At 53.2% G+C, this 20,924-nt stretch overlaps 1 protein-coding gene, 1 long non-coding RNA gene and 1 pseudogene across 3 annotated transcripts in view; 1 reads left to right on the top strand and 2 right to left on the bottom strand.

Moving 5' to 3' along the window:
- LOC102456459 (integrin alpha-D-like) overlaps positions 1–10,142 on the bottom strand; it is a 45,548-nt gene extending 35,406 nt beyond the window's left edge. Inside the window, exons 1-7 of one of the 2 annotated variants that reach the window (XM_075928898.1) lie at positions 9,785–10,142; positions 2,742–2,856; positions 2,503–2,606; positions 2,181–2,245; positions 1,097–1,136; positions 524–654; positions 123–268 (exon numbers count right to left, since the gene is read on the bottom strand). In XM_075928898.1, coding sequence (XP_075785013.1) covers positions 123–268; positions 524–654; positions 1,097–1,136; positions 2,181–2,245; positions 2,503–2,606; positions 2,742–2,856; positions 9,785–9,821 — 638 coding nt within the window. In that variant the 5' untranslated portion in view covers positions 9,822–10,142. Of the gene's footprint in view, positions 1–122; positions 269–523; positions 655–1,096; positions 1,137–1,330; positions 2,107–2,180; positions 2,246–2,502; positions 2,607–2,741; positions 2,857–9,784 lie in introns of those variants that run through there. The other variant, XM_075928899.1, reaches the window with a different exon arrangement.
- Positions 2,106–7,155, top strand: LOC142829384 (uncharacterized). The gene is made up of 3 exons (XR_012903770.1): positions 2,106–2,261; positions 4,915–5,009; positions 6,791–7,155. It is a non-coding gene; the product is annotated as an uncharacterized LOC142829384 (long non-coding RNA).
- A 5,522-nt stretch (positions 10,143–15,664) lies between the features above and the next one.
- The window catches only part of LOC106732928 (integrin alpha-D-like), a 32,375-nt pseudogene continuing 27,115 nt past the window's right edge, over positions 15,665–20,924 (bottom strand).

Genomic DNA, 20,924 nt, shown 5'->3' with positions numbered 1-20,924 from the left:
TAGCCCCAGCACCTTTCATAGCTGGGGAAAGAACCCAGGAGTCCTGAGTCTCTTTATCTAGCTTGCAGGGCCTGATAGCCCTTTCCCTGTGGAGCCCATGCAGGCAGGGGTGCGATACCTACACCACTTTCCGGATGGCGGTGGCCGTGTGTGTCTGTCCATGAATCTGTTCAACTCCTTGGACAAGGTTGTCTGGGTCACGATTTCTGCTGTACTCCGTGAAGTTGAAGTACTCTTGAAATTCATGGGAGTACTGCCTGAGCGCAAACTGTAACGGGAGGCCGGGGAACGAGAGAAACAGCCCGAGGGGGGAAGGGTCAGAGAAGCAGGAATCGGACTCAGTTAAGGCCTGGGGCAGGCGTTCGGGGGTGGCTGGTTCTATGGGAATTTCTTCCTGGTTTGGGATGCAAAATCCATTGCTGCTCCCTGAAGCACAGCGCCCCCTAGTGCTGCCCTGGGGCATTGGGGCCAGCCCTGCCTGCGAGGGGCAGACAATAGGCAGGGTTCTGCCTCTGCCTGTTACCTGCGTGTCGGTGCCACGGAAACGCTTCATGATCTCAGAGAGAAACGTCTTCATCTTTTCAAAGTCCTCGGGTTCGATGCTGCTCGAGCCGTCGATGAGGAGCACGATGTCTGCGACGAGTGTGAAGCACTCTGAGGGGACAGGGAAGACGCGCGTCCTGACTCACCGCCACAGGGACTGAGAAAACCCCTTGGACAGAACTAGACCAGAGCCATGGGCCCAGCCAGGTGTATAGCCCCACACGCACCCCGCCAGCCGCCCCGGTCAGACCAATGGCCCCTCTGTCGCAGTGTCTTCCCCTCCCTGCAGTGAGTGGTCCTGAGATTAGAGCATGACATGCACAGTATGAAAAATGCACCCACCCCTCAGAGCTGGGGACAGACCCCAGGGGTCCTGGCTCCCCGCTCCTACTGACGCCCTGAATCAAACCAATCGGCCCCCCTAGGCCGGTATCTCACCCCCATCAGACCCAGGGGCCCATCCACACCCATCTCCCCTCCACCTGCCCATGGCCGGGTACCCACTGTGATCCCCAGGGTGCGAGTACCCGCCCCCACCAGCATTTATTCTCACCTGGCTGGGTGCCTGGGTTGTGCTGCAGCTTCCGGAGGGTCTGGCACAGAAGGAAGCAGGAGTCACCGGTTGCCTCCCCCCCTCCCACTGCTCCCTCGGCCGGATTAACGCAGGCAGCCGGGCCGACAGCCGCCATGGGCCCCGGGGCAAGGTGTGGGGAGCAGCGCCATAGCCCCAGAGGGGCAGGGCCTCAGGCAGAAGGGGCAGGGCTTTGTAGCCCCAGACGGGGCTGACCAGCAGCTGCTGAAGCCCCGAATCCCTTAGAATCACCAGGCCCTGGGGCAGTTCCCCTCTTTGCCCCCCGTCCGCCGGCCTGAACACAGGGGCTTTGGGGCTGCAGCCGTGGGTGCAGGTGCCACAGGCAAGGGAAGGCATCGCCTTCCCACAGGTGCCTACGCTCTCCAGCAGGGCTGGGCTGTGGCGTGGCAGCCCCGCCCTCCGACTGGCCTGGAAGGATGCAGCTTCAGGGCTGGGGTTGGGGTTTGGTCGCTGTCACTCTGGCGACAACCCAGTTACAACACTTCCTGCTGCGCTAGGTCACAGTCACTGTCACCATGGCAACATCGGACACTTGTCTCCATCCCTCACAAGCGGGGTGGCAGCAGGGGTCCCCCCCATTCACCACGGCAGGAAGCAGAGCCCCCTGGGGCCGGGGGAGGGTGGTGGGGTGGCATGGAGCAGGCTGCTGGGTCACTCCGGCTCCTGCTGCCACAGTCAGAGCAGGGGGGAGGCAGAGGGACCCTGCTGCTGCCCCACTCCAGGCCTGTCCACAGGATGGTTGAGGCCCCACCGTGAGTCCTGAGCAGCCACCCTGAACCCTCCTACAGACAGGATGGCTCTGCTCAGAGTGTCACAGTCACTGTAGCCAACCGAGGCTACCTGGCTACCACCATCCGCCACTGTGCCACCCCTCCAGTTACAGCCCTCGCACAGTTACCGTGTCGTCATGGTGATGTCACTCAATTGTCACCTCTGCACCAATTCTCAAGCCGGGCCGACACCGCCCAGTTACTCCCATCCATGAACAGTGAGCTTTGGGGGGACCCGGGTCTCAGCACCCACCTCCCCTGGGCGTGGTACCTACCAGGGGCTGGGGGCCTCGGGCAGCCGGAGACAAACCGAGGGACGTGTTCATGGCATCAGCGGGCCCTGAGGGAGGAGAGAGGTGAGTAAACAAACCCCACTCCTGTCCCAGTGTGGCGCATAGACCGGAGAACGCCTAATGCCCAGCTCTGACCACTGGGACACACCCACCAGCTGGGGATAGAAACTAGGAGTCCAGGCTCCCTTCCCACCCCCGCACCTCCTGCTCTAGACCCCACTCCCCTCCCAGAGCTGGGGACAGAACCCGGGGTCCTGGCTCCCAACCCCGTCCTATTGCTGCACCCCAAAGCACAGGGTCCTACTCTGGGTGGGGCTCTCCTGGCAGCACACGGAGCCCGGGTCACATGTGTAGAATTTGCCGGTTACATTCTCATCTCCCATCTGCTGCAGGTCCTCGGCGCTCAGCCTGCGGGGAGAAAACAGGGGGTGTCGGGGATGCCCCATCACACCCAGGGGAGTGGAGCCCGGGAGGGGCAGCCCAGCTAAACAGGCCCCTTAGCATTGGACCCCAGTCATGAGGGGTCCCATGTTCAGCCCTTACCCTCCGGAGCAGTTGCTCCCGAACTGCATCATGCTCTGTGTGAACCCTGCACCTGACACCTGGAAGATGGTGGGTCCCTCCACATCCACAATGCATCCACGGCCGGGGGCCAGCACTGCAGGGGTTAAACAGTCTCCAGTTAGAGCATCCCCTGTGGAGAACAGGCCAGTGCTTGAGAGCTGGGGGTTGGGATGTGGGGGCTCAGGCCAGGGGACAGTGGCTATGGGGCCTCAGGGCAGGGGCTGGACATGTGGGGGCTCAGAGCGAGGGGTTGGGGTGTGTAAGGAGGGGAGCAGGAGTGAAGACAAAGGGCTGGGTGTGGGGGACTCAGGGACTGAGCGTGCAGGAGTCAGGGGTGAGGTGGGGAGAAGCTCAGGGCAGGTGTGGGGGGGAGTAGAGGGGATCAGGGGTCAGAGGTGAGGTGGGGAGGAGCTCAGGGCAGGTGGGGGGAGTAGAGGGGTGCAGGGGTCAGGGGTGAGGTGGGGAGGAGCTCAGGGCAGGTGTGGGGGGAGTAGAGGGGATCAGGGGTCAGGGGTGAGGTGGGGAGGGGCTCAGGGCAGGTGGGGGGAGTAGAGGGGGGCAGGGGTCAGGGGTGAGGTGGGGAGGAGCTCAGGGCAGGAGTGGGGGGTGTAGAGGGGTGCAGGGGTCAGGGGTGAGGTGGGGAGGAGCTCAGGGCAGGTGTGGGGGGGAGTAGAGGGGTGCAGGAGGCAGGGGTGAGGTGGGGAGGAGCTCAGGGCAGGTGGGGGGAGTAGAGGGGGGCAGGGGTAGGGGTGAGGTGGGGAGGGGCTCAGGGCAGGTGGGGGGAGTAGAGAGGGGCAGGGGTAGGGGTGAGGTGGGGATGGGCTCAGGGCAGGTGGGGGGAGTAGAGGGGTGCAGGGGTCGAGGTGAGGTGGGGAGGGCTGCAGGACACAGGGCAGAGGGGGTGCTCAGGGCAAGGGGTTGTGTGTGTAAGATTAAAAAGTTGTGGGGGTGGGGGGCTGAAGCTACTTGCTGTTCTCCTTCCAGTCCCTGTCAAGGAGCGAGAGCAAAGTGCCCAGCTCATCTGCCCCCTTCCCTCCCAGCCAAAGTGAGCCATGCAGCAAACTGGGCACTTTCCCCTCACTCCCTGACAGTTATGAAGGGGAACAGCCAGTAATGTCTTTGAATGAAACTGTGGGGTAGTTTCAGCCCCCTCGGTCTTCCTAAAAGGACTCCTGGTAAATGGGCTTAGAACTGGGTCAGTGCCAGATGGTTTCACCTGCCTGGCTGCAGGCTGCTCAGTGTGACAGCTGGTAGCTGATCCCCAGGGGCCAGGCTGGGAGCACTCACTGCCTCCTTCTGAAGCCAAGCGCCCCAGCCTGCCGGCTCCTTCTGGCCACAGCAGCACACTGGGGTGCACCAGCTTATTTTCACCTCTGGTTCGGTCTCTTTCCACATCTGCTGAGTTATGTCAGTTCTGAGGGCTGCCCTCGCTTTGGTGATTCTGTCTTTGTTCTGTTTGGTGTCATGAGAAGCAATCCCATTGCAGGTTCAGCCCGTTTTCCTGTCGCAGCCAAACCCTGAGCTTGCTCTACAGTAGGGTAACAGGAAGCTGCCGACTGAACTTGGGAGGAGTTCTTGATCAAATAGACAAACTCTCTAATAGACATTGTAGGGTCAATTTAGACATTTCGTTGCTTTTTTAATTTGACAGTATAAACATTTTAAAAAAATATACCCGGCCATTGTGGACTAGAATGTATGTTTTGTAACGGAGCAGGTTTAGCTGTTATTGTGTCATTAATCACTCGTCCCTGTTGTCTTTGGCTTTCATCCTCAATTCCAAAGAAACAGTCTTGGGCAGGTCGCTGTGATCCAAGCAGTGCCATTTCCTCTCCTTTTCAACCCTTTTTGTGTAGCAGCCTCTTTACAGTGTTTCCTGGTCTACTGATTCCTCATTTTCCCAAGAACCTAACAAAGTGGGTTGGTACAAATTGGCTTTGACCACTTGACCTTTATGTTTTTGCTTTGCCAAACCGCAGGTCATGTGCTCAGATTTCAGCCGCACAACAGCTACTAGCCCCCATGACCTGTAGCACACTACACAGATATCTAGAGCTAGCAATATCCCAGCAAGGGAATCCACTACGACCCTCAGCACATTGTTTCCCTGGGTAATTGCTCATGCTGGTTAAAATGTCCATTGTATTTCCAGTCTGAACGAGTCTCACTTCGCCTTCCAGCCACTGGGTCATGTTAGACCTTTCTGTGCTGCACTGAAGAGCCCGTCGTCAGACGTTTGTTCCCCAGGTCGGTATCTATAGATCGAGATCAGCCCCCTTCGCCTTCACTTGGTTAATCTAAACAGCAATAGATGAGCGATGGGATTGCATCAGGCGGGTTTTCGAATGCTTCGGTCAGTCCCAGGGCTGTTCTCTGAGCCCCCTTGAATTTATCAACGTCCGTCCTGAGCTGTGGGCTGCAGAACTGGCCACAGGAGTCCAGCAGTGGTTGCACCAGGGCCAAATGCAGAGTGAAATAACATCTCTGCTTCTTCCCAAGACTCCCCTGCATAAGCCTCCAAGGTCTGGCGGCAGCATCGCACTGGGAGCTCCTTGCCCCAGGCCATTCTCGGTCTCTCTGCCAAGTCTCTCAATTAGCGCAGGGGGCCTGGCAAGCTTGTGTCGTGGGAGGCAGAGCTGAGACCCACCAAACTCATGCCACACACAAAACACCAGGCAGCCAATCAGCCTCTCCAGCTTTGCAAAGGATAGTCCCCTTAGAGCTGCCCCCTTTTAGGCCTGGAAGGTGGTAAAGACCCGTCTCCCAGAGCCGCAGAAGGAGCAGAAATGGGACAAAGTGGGGGGGGGGGGGCAGGTCTGAGGGCAAAGGAGATGCAGATGGGGGAGGAGTTGAAGTGGCCTCCCCAGTCTTCCCTTCATCCTTTTCCAGGCCCCATCTCCTAGTCTGGCCCTGAGCCCTGAGCCTAGCTGCCAAGGAGGAACCCAGCACTACAGCCCGGCAACCCCTGAGCATCACAAAGGGGAGGCCCAGCAGCGTTCACCGTGGCTGCCAACCTGGCCGAGTGGGGGCAGGGTAGCCAGGGAGGGGGCGCCCGCCTCTGCATGGTGGCGCCTGGAGACTCCCCTCACTGCATGGCCCCCCAGCCCTCTTTCTGTCCTCCATGTGTGTCCTCAGCCCCTCTCCTGCCCCCTCACAGACTCCCATCTCCCCTTCTCACGTGGCACCCCCAAAGAACCCTGCTCTCTGCCTCTCCCTCCATCCTCCCTCTCTGCCCACAGACATCCCCCTTCCCCACTTCACACACCCCAGCAGAGCCACCTTTGCTGCCCCGTCTCCCCAGGCAGTTGTCCAGATCCTGCTGACACAGCACCCAGAGCAGCCCCCTTCCTCAGTCCCCCCCTCACAATATATCGCAGTCCACACACACCAAAGAAGCACACACACACACCCGAAATGCCTGCATATGGGCCTAGCAGGGCACCTGAAAATTAGAGGCACCAAATTCTCAGGTGCCCCTGGGGGTGCTATGCGTCGCTAAGGGGCTGCTCTCAGCCAGCAGCCCCCTGTCCTCTCCCTTCCTTCTCGCACCTGCCGAGGGTCCTGCCGGTGAGAGGCTGGAGAGTAGATGGCTCTGCTCTAGCCCTATCTGCTCCCGCAGAGGCTTGTACCACTGGGCTTAGTGGCCAGGGGGTTCTGGCTCCCGCACACTGCAGAGAGCTGGGCTTCCCCGTGGCGTGTCCCCACCTTCCCCCGTGGCTCCCTGCTTCATATTCACTTCGTATTTCTAACCTCACAATAGACATGGTCAGGGCACGACAAGCTTTCCAGCGAACGGCTACTGGCCCTGGTTGGCATCAAGCCGATCTGAGTTCTGCACAGTCACATCCAAACCCTGTTTCCACGGACAATACAAGGACGCAGCATCACGCCTGTCCCCTGAGCTCACTGCTAGAGGGCTGGACCGTGTCCACACTCTCCTCCCTTCTCAGAATTTCTGTTTGGCTTTGGTTCCACATCCCCCCAGTATTCCTAAACCCGGGTGATGCCACATTCTTGTCTTTCCAAAGGGCTGGATTCCTCTTTCTAGCGGGCCTGGTGAGAGATGCTAAAGAAAGGAGTTTTGAACTGGAAAGAGAGACTGAAGAAAGTACTGACCTGGAAAAAGAAGTCATGGCAAGGCAAATGCAACGGCTGGCTGCTCGAGAGAGAGTCAGGAAAGCTGCAGAGAGAGCAAAGGAGGATGAGGAGAGAATTGCCAGACTTAAGCTTCAGCTCAGAATAGAAATAGAAGACCAGAAGAAACTGTATCCCGTGGAAAGTCCAGGGAATTACAGCATGGGCATGTGTTTTGATTGGAACAGGGCAGATAGGCTTAGTCAGGTGAATGTCATAACTCACCCCCAAAACAAGTATGAATGTGACTCTCAGAGAGATTTGCAAAGAGGGATATATGATTCTGAGCAACTGTCCATGTGTAACCAAATACACCACAGCTTTCCATGCATGTGATACCTCATTTACAGCAAAAGCTAAGTACAGGACATTTCCAGCCCACTTAATTAGCCTCGTTAGTATGGGTACTACTATTGACAGTTTTTTTTCTTCCCTTCCTTTTCTGTTATAAATTCTGGGTTCCTATTATTTTTCAGTCCAGTTTCCAGCTCATCTGAGGAAGTGGGTTTTGCCCATGAAAGCTCATGATACTAGATATATTTTTGCTGGACTACTTGTTGTTTTCAAATACAGGCAGTCCCCGGGTTATATGGATCCGACTTACATCGGATCCCTACTTACAAACGGGGTGAGGAAACCCCGCACTAGCTGCTTTCCCCCAGCAGACCAGGGAGACGCGAGGCGGCTTTTCTCAGCAGACACCTCAGCTTGAGAATAAAGGACTGAGGGAAGTGAGGTGTGGGAGAATAAAACTGAGCTCTGGAGAAATGTTTGGCTAGAGTTTCCCCTACAATATGTACCAGTTCCGACTTACATACAAATTCAACTTAAGAACAAACCTACAGTCCCTATCTTGTACGTAACCCGGGGACTGCCTGTATACCACACCACTGCCACTTTTCATGCAAATGCAGTAACTGTAGGCTCAGTGCCCCATGAATAATAGTGAATAATAGTGCCCCATGAATAATAGTGCCAATGCTCGGTATGGGAGTGGTAATGGAAATTCACAGACAGCATGAGAGTCAATGGGAAAAGCTCTTTAAGGCAAATTACAGCTTCTAACATCGCTCTTGTTAAAGCAGGAAACTTGCTCACCGAATCAGAGACAGGGTCCATTTTCACGGACATGCTAGATTCAAAGTTCCGGTGTCCTTTCATCATTAACCTCTGCTTCTATATGGAATCAGACATCAAGTCCACTGAGAAGATTGCAGGACGTGTCCATAGTGTCTAGAGATGGGACTTTACCCACCAACCTCTGCCTTCTCCAGAGAATGACTGCACAGCTGTTCCACTGTGCACACTCAGGTACCGAGTCTGCTCTCTGATCCTAAGACACACGCTGTCTAGTTGTAGATTCAAACAGCACCTTCTTCCAAGGAAACTGGTTAAGCACAGCCACTTGGTCATCACGGAGTTGTTCTAATTCCCTCACAGTTTTTCCTTCCTCCACAACAACTTTCAATCCCTCTGAAAGCGCCTCAAAACCATTCACATTGGATCACCCAAACCGAAGTTCGTGGAGTCATTTTTTAACAGAAAAATTCTAGCTGCTAGGAACTGAAACAACCCTCTCAATGAACACGTTGCTGCCTTCTACAGACAGACATTTCTCCTGATCTCCCTCAGTCAGATCACTTCCACTCCCTTCACAGATACAGCAAACTGCTTGCAAGAAATACCATGAGGATTCTTTGATGAAGAGAGTCTTTGCCCACAAAAGCTTATGCTCCAAGACATCTGTTAGTCTATAACGTGCTACAGGACTCTGTCACTTTTTCATTTGCTGCACTGGAGATTGGCCTTCTGGTGTTTGATTTAGCAGGTCTAGTTAAGATCTGCCAAATCAAACTCTGAGGATGACTCCAGTTGTCACTGGTATTCCTGGCAGTCACATTTCTATGTGCACAAATGGGATATTTGCATTCAGGGGATGTCAAGCTTCACAATGGAAGGTTACTTGCCTGTTTTGCATGTTTGAGTTATGCATATATCTGTGTGTAAAACCATTTCTATAGAAAATATGAGAGTGCAGCCTCACAAACCATATTGGACTTTCTTTTAAAATGTTTTAAACAGGTTTTAAAACTGGGGGCAGACATGGTCGGTCAGCATTAGAGTGGGTTCAATTTAGTTAAACTGGTTTTAAAGTGCTTATGGCAGGTAAGCTTCTCTTTGTGTTTCTAAAGGCAATTTGAGCCTAGGGGCATCAGTTTTATAATATTACATAGGGCCCCATAAACACTAAGGGCAGCCCTGCCTTCCAGATTCTCCCTCCCCGCCCCCACACACACCCTATTGAACACACAGCCCCACAGCAAAGGGGAGTCACACCTGTGACAGAGTCCGGGGCTGTGTCTAGACTGCAATGCTTTTCCAAGGAACTTTTTTTTTTCCCCAAGGAACTTTTTTTTTTCAGAACATTTTTTGAAAAGGCGTACATGCTCCTTCACTATCCCGATAAACCTTGTCGGACAAGGAAGAAGGGATGTGTTGAAAGAGGAAGGTTTTCCAAAATTGAGTGCTGTGTTAGATGCTCCATATTTCACAAGATCCTCTTTCAAAAGTCAATCAGACAAAGATACACAATTTGCGCATCACAGAGTGTGTTTCTTTTTCTGATTTCACTTTGTAGTGTAGACCTAGCCTGGGGGAACAAAATCCAAGAGTCCGGATTACCAGCCTCCCTCTTGACACGAGGGCTAAGGAGAGAACCCAGGAGTCCGGGTGCACAGGCCCCAGGCTGTAACCCAACAGACCCCAGAGCCAACCAAGGACAGGACCCAGGAGTCTTCTGCTGTTCCCATCCCCCTGCCAGAGGGGCACTCGCTGGGCACCTGTGAGGAGGATCCCAGCTTTTCCCAGAGTCTGTGTCTGGCACTTACCTGTGCACAAGCAGAGGAGCAGAGGCAGGGGGTCCATCCTGTGCTGGGGTGTAGATGCTCTCCTAGGACGTGTGGGGTTCCAGGGCACTGCCTGGAGAGGAGGCAGCAGAGCTCAGAGGAAAGAGACGTGATATCTGAAAAGAGAGGAACTCGAATGGGGAGGTGGTGAGGGAGGACTCAGGAATGTTATACAGGGAGGGAGCAGAGTGAAACAGAAAGAAAAAGTCAACTACACTGAGACTCCCCAATTGTCAGACACACGCATGCAGCGACAAGGAGACAGATGGAAATCAAACAAATAAAAATGACCAACCACACAAACCCTGAGCTTTCGCATGCCCCTCCTTCCAATTAGGGTTACCAGGTAGTCTCAGAAAAAATACTGGACACACTTGATGGGGATGGGGGGGAGAAGGGACCGGCTGGGAGTGGAGCGGAGCTGGCCGGGAAGAAGGAGGGGGGAACGGGAAGCAGAGCTAGGGGGCGTTGGAGTCAGTGGGGCTGGCTGAGGGAGATCAAGGGAGGGGCGGCCGGCGGGAAGCAGAGCTGGTTGGGGGGTGGGTTCAGGGTCAGCGGGGCTGGCCAGGGGAAATCAGGGTAGGGGGGCAGCCAGCGGGAGTGGGGCTGGCCAGGGGAGATCAGGAGGAGTAGAACCGGCAGGCGGGAAGCTGGGCTGGTCGGGAGTGGGTTGGGCGGAGCGGGGCTAGCGGGCGAGGGGCAAGGGGAGTGAATCGGCCACCAGGGAACGGGAAAAAAATACCTGACCAGCCCAGGTCTCCTCTGGCTAAGGGAGCCAGAGGCGTAGCAAGGGGGGGGCAGGGAGGGGCAGTTGCCCCCAGGCACCACACTAGGAGGGAGGGAGCAGACTCATCTGATGCTTAGATCAGTGAGCCCGCAGCTGGGCCGCATTCTGACACCAGGAGCACACTGCAAGCAGAGGCAGCTGGCAGAAGCAGCCTCTTTTAAAAGTAAGATGAACTTACCTGACTGGTTCCTCCAGTGCCTGGTTGAGGGGGGGGCATGCTGGCTGGGGTTGCTTGGCTCTGAGGGAGGGGGATTTGGTTGGGGGGGCACTTGGGGGTGCCTGGCTCTGAGGGAGAGGGATTTGGTTGGGGGGGCATGCTGGCTGAGTTTGCCTGGCTCTGAGGGAGAGGGATTTGGTTGGGGGGGGCACGCTGGCTGGGGTTGCCTGGCTCTGAGGGAGAGGGATTTGGTTGGGGGGGCACGCTGGCTGCGTTTGCCTGGCTCTGAGGGAGAGGGATTTGATGGGGGGGCACTTGGGGGTGCCTGGCTCTGAGGAAGGGAGATTTGGTTGGGGGGCCCCTTGGAGGTGCCTGGCTCTGGCATCAGCTGGTAGAAAAGAGGAGGTTACTCACCTCCTGTAACTGACGTTCTTCGAGATGAGCGTCCCTGGGGATGCTCCACTTCAGGTGTAGAGCGTCCCAGCGCCTCTGGATGAGTTTTGCTAGCAGTGCCTCAGCGGGGGCCGTGCACGCACGGGGTGCGATGCGCATGAATTCCCTGACTAGCTATGCGCTTGCGGGCCCCCGGCTCCCTTCAGTTCCTTCTCTCTCCAGAATCAGGCGGAGGAGCGTGATTAACAGGATTGCTTTTAATTTAATTTTGTTTATTTACTTTTTTTTTAAGGTTTCTGAAGTAGAGAGGAGGAAGGGAGGGTATTGGCGCACCCCCAGGGACACTCGTCTTGAAGAACGTCAGTTACTGGAGGTGAGTAACCTCCTCTTCTCCTTTGAGAGACGTCCCTGGGGGTGCTCCACATCAGGTGACTAAAAACAGTCCCTTTCTTATGGAGGTAGGGGCTTAGGATCCGCTAAGTGTGCCGTCTGCAGGACAACCTTCGCTAATTTAGTGTGGCATAAAAGACCCGAGGCAAGAGAGTAGTAGTGTTTCCTGAAAGCGTGATCCATGGACCACATTGCTGCTGCACAGATGTCCTCCAGTAGAACTTTCCTGAGGTATGCAATCGAGGTTGCAAGTGCCCAGGTGGAGTGTGCTCGGATTGGAGCAGGTGCAGCTAAGTTATTAAGTGAGTAACAGGTATTAATACAATCCGATGTCCAATGGGATAGTCTTTGGGCTGATATTTTCTCTCCCGTGTTATGGTTAGTGATGGAAACAAACAGGTGAGGAGAGGACCTGAATGGCTTTGTTCTGTTGAGGTAGAAAGACAGAGCTCTTTTGACGTCGAACGTGTGCATCTGTGCTTCAAAGGTGTTGGAATGGGGCTTTGGGAAGAACATAGGTAGGTGTATTGTTTGATTGATATGAAAGGTCGTGCGGTCTTGGGTAAAAATGTGGGGTGTGGCAGCACGGACATGCTATCTTTGAGAAAAATAGTAAATGGTGGACCTGACATGAGAGCGGCCAGTTCGCTTGCTCTGCGTGCCAATGTGGTAGCCATAAGGTAGGAATAAGGGACTGCAATGCAGAAGTCAGCCGAGCGCCACAATGGGAGGCAAAGGGGGCGGGGCAGTGATGTTCACAGCCAGGGGGCGGGGCCTGGAGCCTCTGTCATGTCCTTCCCCTCCCGCTGTGGCGCTCATCTGACTTCTGTGCCATTCAGCCGGGCCGCCGTGCGGGAGCAAGCTGTGCAAGTGACCTTTTGGGCTCCATGGTCCCCGTGCAGCATTCTGGCACAGAATGGCACTTTGCCTCTATTGGTGCAGCGTTTGAAGCTCTTTCAGGCTTACTGCGCTGTTCGCCCGAGGTACCTGGGCGGTCGAATGTGCTGAGAAAGCTCTTGTCTGAGTAGCTGGACTTTTTTCCCTCAGAGTGTCTTCCCAGGTTGCTGAGGTAAAGAACTCTCCCTTCCTTTAGAGAGCTTAGAGATTTCCTTATTAGATGATGAGCCCTGCCCAGATCCTGGGTTGGAGGCATGACTTTTGTTGCTGTCAATATGGAGCGATTTTACTTTAAGCTCCTTAACTCTATGAGAGCTCGGCCTCGTTTCAACACAGTGGGGGCAGTCTCTGTGTGAATGAGAGCTCCCCAAGCATTTAAGGCAGGACTCGTGCCCATCAGAGGCGGACATCACCAGGTTTATAGACCTTAAGCTGTAAGTTTCTTGCATTGCTCCTGAATATAACAAAGATAAACTAGTCTACTGGGCTACAGTGTTCAATTCTTCTGTTCACTGGTCTGCTTTCTTAAATATGTCGCTTCAATGCCTGGCTTTCTTAAGAAACAGTGTACTGTGTGCGTGACATTGCTAAACCAAACACAAATAAAAATGAACAGGCTGATTGCAGCAAACAACATGAAGGCCAGGGGGAAAAAAACCACTGGCAAAGAAATGACTGGGAGAGCTTATGGAAGCTCCAGTTGGGTAGACAAATTCCCTGTTGGCAAAAGTCATAATTGGGGGTTGGTAACACTGCTTGCTGACTGAGAAGACGTGTGTTATTTGGAACAATCTTGTTCAGGGTCTGGTTGCCAATATGAAACCTGGGCACGGGCAGACCCACCAGTGGGGCTGGGGTGCAAAAGGGGCAAATTGCCCTGGGCCTCTTTGAATTATCGCCAGAGTGCTGAAGTGGAGTGCGGCTCCATGTGGCTCTGAGGGCTGGGAGGGGGTGCATCGTGATCTGGCCAGTGCTATGGGCTGACTGCCATTGGCCCTGCCCCTTCTGCCTCAGGCCAAGCCCCCCACACCTTGCCCGGAGCCCACGGTAGCTGTCAGATCTGCTAGGCACAGCAATGTTTTATAAGCTACCTACTGTCCATTCTGTAGGTTATCTACAAGGAAGGAACGGCTTTCTCCCAGAGCAATGGAAACCTACAGTACACCGCATCACAGCTGGTTATTGCAGAGAACGCTGCTGACTTTGTAATTCCAGTGTGTGGCCACAATGATTGCAGCCAAGACCACGGAACAGAAAAGCTCCATGTGTCTGTCTTCTGCCCAGCAAAGCTTCCCCATGGTGTTCCAGAGTACAATTGGGCTAATGAAAGGCAGTGTCACCCCAACCCTGCAGCCTGGGGGCGGTGTTATGAAGCCATGCTAAACAGCAGCTCACAAACAGCCTAAGAGTATGCAAGTCACTCCCTGAGTATCAGTCTGCCAGCTACCCCTGGGTTACTCTTTGGGTCTCACCAGCCTGGGTTGTGCAGCAGGGTGACCCCAGCATATGCCCAGTCTTCAATTTTCTCCCAGAAATGTATGTCCTGTGCTGCCCAGCTCTCTCCTAGACACTACACATTATATTAATTCCATTATTCTTTAGAGTATGTGTAACCTATGGGTGGTCTCAAGTTCAGTTCATTGCCTTTCTCAAGTGCCTAAAAATATAAAACCCCAACACCCAGAAAAAAGTAGCTGGAAACCCAGAGTTAAGTTCAAAAAAAGAACGAGATAGATTCATGGAGGTTTTGTCCATCAATACTTATCCAGGATGGGCAGGGGTGGTGTCCTTGGCCTCTGTTTGTTGGGCTGGAAATGGATGACAGAAGAGGGATCACTTGATGATTCCCGGTTCTGTTCACTCCCTCTGGGGCACCTGGCATTGGCCACTGTCGGCAGACAGGACACTGGGCTAGATGGACCTTTGGTCTCATCCCATCTGGCTTTTCTTCTCTTCTTCTGGATGTTACAGCATAACATGGCTGGTTGATAATCCACCAACACTATCACCAGAGTTATCCATAAACATAAACAAGGAAAAATTAAAATCTGAACTGTCAGTCCCCACAGAAAACACATTGGGAAGAAGCAGAGAGGACAAAGAGTCCTGCAAATCCATGATTATTCATGGGTATCTGCATCTGTGGATGGGGAGGCAGATATCCATGGCTCATTTTTGCAGATGTGGATGCTGATACTAATTTTGTATCTGTGCCAGGCTCTGTCTATACACAGTAGTCTCCTGTGTTTGAAACAACATCTTCCCTTCCCTTGCTTGGAGGAATCTTCAGTTGCAAACCAGGCAGACTCTTCCTTTCTCCACTGAAACCACTGCTAGCCAGATAACTGATTCACCAGTCATTCCGTTAAGTTTTTTTAAAAAACCATTACAAGAAGGTACCAATCTGAGAATAGTAAAACAGAAATGACTCCTTCCCCATTGCTCCATTGAAAGGAAAGCTGGTGAATCACACTAACTGGGACAATTTAAGTAAAATGGCTTGGCTAAAATGAAAACATTAAATTTGTTATAAATTAATGGAGATTGCCTATTTCCTGGAACTGGAAGGGATGGTCATTGAGTCCAGTCTGATGCCTTCACAGCAGGACCAAATACCATCCCTGACAAATTTTTGCTCCAAATCCCTAAATGGCCTCTGCAAAGATTGAACTCACAATGCTGGGTTTAACAAGCCAACAACCAAACCACTGAGCTCCCCCCAACTAATAGGGACAATTTAAGTAAAATAGTTTGGCTAAAACAAAAACAACATTCAAAGCAAACACTTTAAATAGAAAAAGATATTTTCTCTCCTAGTCTCACTACAATCAGCATTGCCCATGTGCCCTGTTCGAGGGTGAACATCGCTCACTGGTTGCCAAGCGCTCAGGGAGAGGGACCCCAGCCTGCTCTCTGCTCCTGGATCAGTGTCTCCCAGCTCACACAGGACACACAAGTCATAGTATCTGCTCTGCCTGCTCGCCCTGGTGTCTCATCCCAGCAACAAGTGGCAGGGAGTCTATTGGAGCAGCCTCAAAACTACCCCACCCAGTTCCAGAAGGTTCTGAGTGTGGAGAGCTAAACCCGCCTGGCAACACTGACCCGGACACGACTCACTCCTACCTGCCCCCCACAGGTCTCTTAACGAGAGATCTCCCTGCTAGGCACTTGGGAGACATGTGCTATCCATACAATCTGCCATTCCACATGGAATTACCCAGACACTTCTATTCAAACACTCTGGATTCATTACAACACATTTATTAACTTTTAATAAGCCCCAGTAATGAGACATAAAAGTCTGAAACGATTATAAAGAAAATAATGATGACAGCTGTATAGGAACTGGGAATGGCCCAGTCATTACAATAGGTAATTTTCCACTGGAGGTATTTTCAATTTATCAACCCTGACTGAATTAGCTCTGATGTATCACTCCCATCTCTGAATCCCTACTGTCTGATTCTTTTGCTTTCAGCTCATGCATCCGATGAAGTGAGTTGCAACTCATGAAAGCTTATGCCATACAATTGTTAGTCATTAGGATGCCACAAGACTGTTGGTTTTCATAGAATCATAGATTATTAGGACTGGAAGGGGCCTTGAGAGGTCATTGAGTCCAGTCCCCTGCCCTCATGGCAGGACCAAGTACTGACTAGATCATCCCTGATAGACATTTATCTAACCTGCTCTTAAATATCATCAAAGATGGAGATTCCACAACCTCCCTGGACAATTTATTCCAGTGTTTGATCACCTTGACAGTTATGAACTTTTTCCTAATGTCCAACCTAAACCTCCTTTGCTGCAGTTTAAGCTTCTTGTTCTATCCTCAGAGGCCAAGATGAACAAGTTTTCTCCCTTCTCCTCATGACACCCTTTTAGATATCTGAAAACTGCTATCATGTCGCCCCTCAATCTTCTCTTTTCTAAACTAAACAAACCCAATTCTTTCAGCCTTCCTTCATAGGTCATGTTCTCTAGACCCTTAATCATTCTTGTTGCCCTTCTCTGGACCCTCTCCAATTTCTCCACATCTTTCTTGAAATGCGGTGCCCAGAACTGGACGCAATACTCCAACTCAGGCCTAACCAGTGCAGAGTAGAGCGGAAGAATGACTTCTCGGATCTTGCTCACAACACACCTGTGAATGCATCCCAGAATCATGTTTGCTTTTTTTGCAACAGCATCACACTGCTGACTCATATTCAGCTTGTGGTCCACTATAACCCCTAGATCCCTTTCCGCCGTACTCCTTCCTAGACAGTTGCTTCCCATTCTGTATGTGTGAAAAATGGATTGTTCCTTCCTAAGTGGAAGGAACTGCATTTGTCTTTATTAAACTTCATCCTCTTTACCTCAGACCATTTCTCCAATTTGTCCAGATCGTTTTGAATTATGACTCTATCCTCCAAAGCAGTCGCAACCCCTCCCAGCTTGGTATCATCTGCAAACTTAATAAGCGTACTTTCTATGCCAATATCTAAATCGTTGATGAAGATACTGAACAGAGCCAGCCCCAAAACAGACCCCTGCGGAACCGCACTTGTTATACCTTTCCAGCAGGATTGAGAACCATTAACAACTACTCTCTGAGTACGGTTATCCAGCAAGTTATGCACCCACCTTATAGTAGCCCCATCTAAGTTGTATTTGCCTAGTTTATTGATAAGAATATCATGTGAGACCATATCAAATGCCTTAATAAGTCTAGGTATTCCACATCCACCACTTCTCCCTTATCCACAAGACTCGTTATCCTATCAAAGAAAGCTATCAGATTGGTTTGACATGATTTGTTCTTTACAAATCCATGCTGGCTGTTCCCTATCACCTTACCACCTTCCAAGTGTTTGCAGATGAATTCCTTAATTACTTGCTCCATTATCTTCCCTGGCACAGAAGTTAAACTAACTGGTTTATAGTTACCTGGGTTGTTCTTGTTTCCCTTTTTATAGATGGGCACTAGATTTGCCCTTTTCCAGTCTTCTAGAATCTCTCCTGTGTCCCATGATTTTCCAAAGATGATAGCTAGAGGCTCAGATACATTTACTAGCTCCTTACTTAACAGACTAGATCAGATTCAATCAAAGTTTCTCACTATATGGTTTTAAGTGAAAGCATGTAGGTTTGGCTTGCTTCCTTAGCATCCAGGGATTCTTCCTTTCTCTCTTCAGGAGAAAGATGGGGAGGGAGGGCAGAGAATAATCAGCATCAAACATCAGTTTCAACACACACACACACACACACACACACACACACACACACACACACACAAAACCCCAACGGCAAAATGTTTCTCTTGAGAATCCAACTGAGAAGTTAGGCCACTCACAGAAACTGTTGCTTGAAAATGTATCAGAGTGCCACCTTACTGTGAATAAAACCTGTGAACATGGAGGCATTGCTGGGGCTGGTTTCGGAGTAAACACTTTGGATCATTTCCCATCAAAGTCTCAGAAAGGGAACTAGAATCCTGCCAAGTCTAATCTGAGTAACCATTAGCTCGAGTTGGCACCAGGACGTGTTTTGCTGGTGGGAGGATGAGCACTGACCAGTCTTTCCAGCAAACAAAAGGGAGCAGGGTGGATCCAGAGCAGCCCAGCGGAAGGCAAAGCAAGGGGGCATGGGTGCATGGGGGGCTATTGTGTGGGGATTTCAGAAGCAGGGGAGTTGCCATTGGTGGTGCTCTGGGTTGGGTCAGCTCCCTCGCACTCCACAGTGTCCATCATCTCCTTGTACAGGCAAAGTTGAAGAGGCCAAACTGAAGGAGACAGAGGGGGAAATGGTGAGAGCTCAGAGCAGGAGGGAGAGAGACGGGCTGTGGGAACATTGGAAGGAAAGACATTTGCCCCTCACCCACTATCTGGGAGCACCACAGGTTCCAACCCTGTGGGGGAGGGGTACGAGCCCTGCCCCCCTCACCTTGTAGATGGCTGCAGCGACGCCACCCAGCAGGGTCAGGCCTCCCATGCTGCTGCTCATGACCACGGGCAGGTAGCTAGAGACCTCAGAGTGTTCCACCATCGTCTGAACCTGGGGGGAGGAGCCGTGAGATGGGGACCCAGGACTCCTGCCATGACCCCCCCCCAGACTCCACTTCTTTCCAGAGCAGAGACAGGAGACCTGGCTCCCAGCTCTAACCACTAGCCCACACTCTCTCTATCCCAGCACGGTCACTCTGGTACCTGGCGCTGGACAAATCCCTCCTTCTGGGTGTATTTCTTCTCCTCATATTCAATCCGGGCCTCACTCACCAGGGTCACTTTCTGCTGCAGAGTCTGGAACAGAGAAACTCCCTGTCCCTGAACAGAAATGACACCGACCCGCCCAGAGCATCATCCCAGGGGTCCCAGAGCAATTGACAGGCTGGTTGTACAGGAGCAATCCCTGGCCCAGCACTGAGATGCAGCCACCTCTGGGGAGGGCACAGGGACTGTTCACAAGGGGGGGGTCCCTCGCCTGGCCAAGAGGCAGAGGCAGCTCTCGTACCTGGGAGACCCACTGGAAGCTGACGTTCCCTTTAATCATGAACTCCAGTGGCTGCTGCATTTCCAGGGAGGCGATTGTGCACCGGATCTTCTTACAGGTGGCCACGGAGCAGTCCTGGGGTGGAAGGATATCGCTGGGTGAGGCAGGGACGTGCAGGGACTTGGCATGGCCATCGGGGTCTGGGTCTGGGTCCATCTGTAGCAGGAGGGCTTTCCCTAAGCCAGCCCTCAAATCAGGGTCTGTGTTTGTTCAAGGGAAAGGAGCTGCTGGTACCACACTGGCCTGTACTCACCAGCAGGGGACGCTCGCTCATCTGCTTCACAACGTCGTTTGAACCCGGTGTTCCTGCCTCACTGGTGCACTGAGCCAGCTGGGGCTGGGGGCGAGAGAGGAGAGGCGGAGGAAGGAGGGAGGGAGACCCAGTGTTAATGGGAGGAGAAATGCAACATGGGACCTTTTCACTCTTGGGCTGCTGGTTCCAATTGAGGCCCAGAGCAGGTAACTGCTGTTTGGGAGATGGCAACATCAGAGCCACCCTTACCCATACACACAATACACCACTGCATAGGACACCTGAAAATGTGGGGCATCCCCTAGGTTTTAATGTCCCCCCAGCTATTATTCCTGTCCCTGAGCTGAGGCTCTGCTTCCTCGGGAGAGGATTGAGCTGGCTGGAAAGTAAGAAAGAAGGGCAGGGCCATGAGCAGACACTGACCCTGTGAAAGAGCCATTTGCCAGGTGTTGAAGCCATTTCACAGGCATTTGCCAACCCCAGGGACAGCGGGTCAGGTTCCAGTTAGACTGTGTTCTTCCACAGGGCCTTCATTTACACTGTGTTAACAACATTCACTAGTGTGCTGCTGAACATTATCTCGACAATATCATCATTCCCCCCTTCTCCCTTTCCAGGCTTCCAGTGTAATAGTACTTTGTAGGGCCCCATAAATTCTAAGAAGATCCCTGGGGAACGTAAGGTCTCCTATCCGCTCCCCTGGTCAGGCAGCCTGTCCCAGCAAGGGGTGCTGTGGGGCACAGCAGGTGTCACAGGGCCCATCTCACACACACAAGCCCAGGGAGAGGCAGGTACCTTGGAGGGGACGACCTCAGAGGCATCCCACACATGGACCCCGCTCAGCTCCACGGGGAACTGGAACGTGACCGACAGGGGGACGCTTCGCTGCCGCAGGTTCTTCACCTGGAAGAAACAGACTCCCCATAGGAACTGCAGGGAGAGAACCCGGCAGCTCTGACCCCCAGACCCCAGCTCTACACCCCACACCCCGCTGCCCTCCCAAAGCTGGGGAGAGAAGCCAGGAGTTCTGGCTCCCTGCCCATCCCCCCATCCCCCATGGTCTAACTCACTAGATCCAGCTCAGGCAGGTCCACTCCTGCCCCCTCCTCTGAGCCTCTTTTGCTCCATCTCCCCCTCACACGCTGTGCGACCAGCCTCACCTCGTATCGATGTGTCACTGGCGCGCTTGTCTCTGCCGCCTTGGCGGAGAAGTTGACGTACTTGGTCGACTCCTCGAGGCTGGGGGAGGAACGAGGGAGATGAGAGTGTGATGGGTGGAGCTGGAGGGTGGCAGTGGGTGTCATGTCCAGCAGGGGGCGCTGTGCTGCAGGGAACAGGAAGGGGCCCAGCAGGGGGCTCTCTCCCAATGTCTCTGCACAGACCTACCCAGTGAGGATGATGAAGATGCCGTACTTGACCGGCAGCTCCGCCCGGTGACCCATGCGCTCGGTGACGGGGCCGCCGTTGTCACTGGGGGGAGGGGAAGGCAAAGGAGAGACGAGAGGAGATGCAGCCAGATAACTGTGCAGGGAGGGTGCACCACAGGCCTCTGCCCTGCCCTACTCTATGCACTGCCCCCCCACTGCCCCCACCCCCTTTCCCTGGCCCTGCACAGCCCCTCACCTGCTGGCGCTGGCCGTGATCTGCAGCCTGTCCCCCAGGTCGGCCTCAGAGGAGACGTCGAAGGTGGCGATGAAGACGGCCTGGGAAACAC

This window comes from Pelodiscus sinensis, chromosome 4 (genome assembly GCF_049634645.1).
Source record: "Pelodiscus sinensis isolate JC-2024 chromosome 4, ASM4963464v1, whole genome shotgun sequence".
In the NCBI taxonomy this organism is placed as follows: domain Eukaryota; kingdom Metazoa; phylum Chordata; order Testudines; family Trionychidae; genus Pelodiscus; species Pelodiscus sinensis.
Note: the sequence above shows the minus strand (reverse complement) of the source record. Positions and strands in the feature narration are given on the sequence as shown.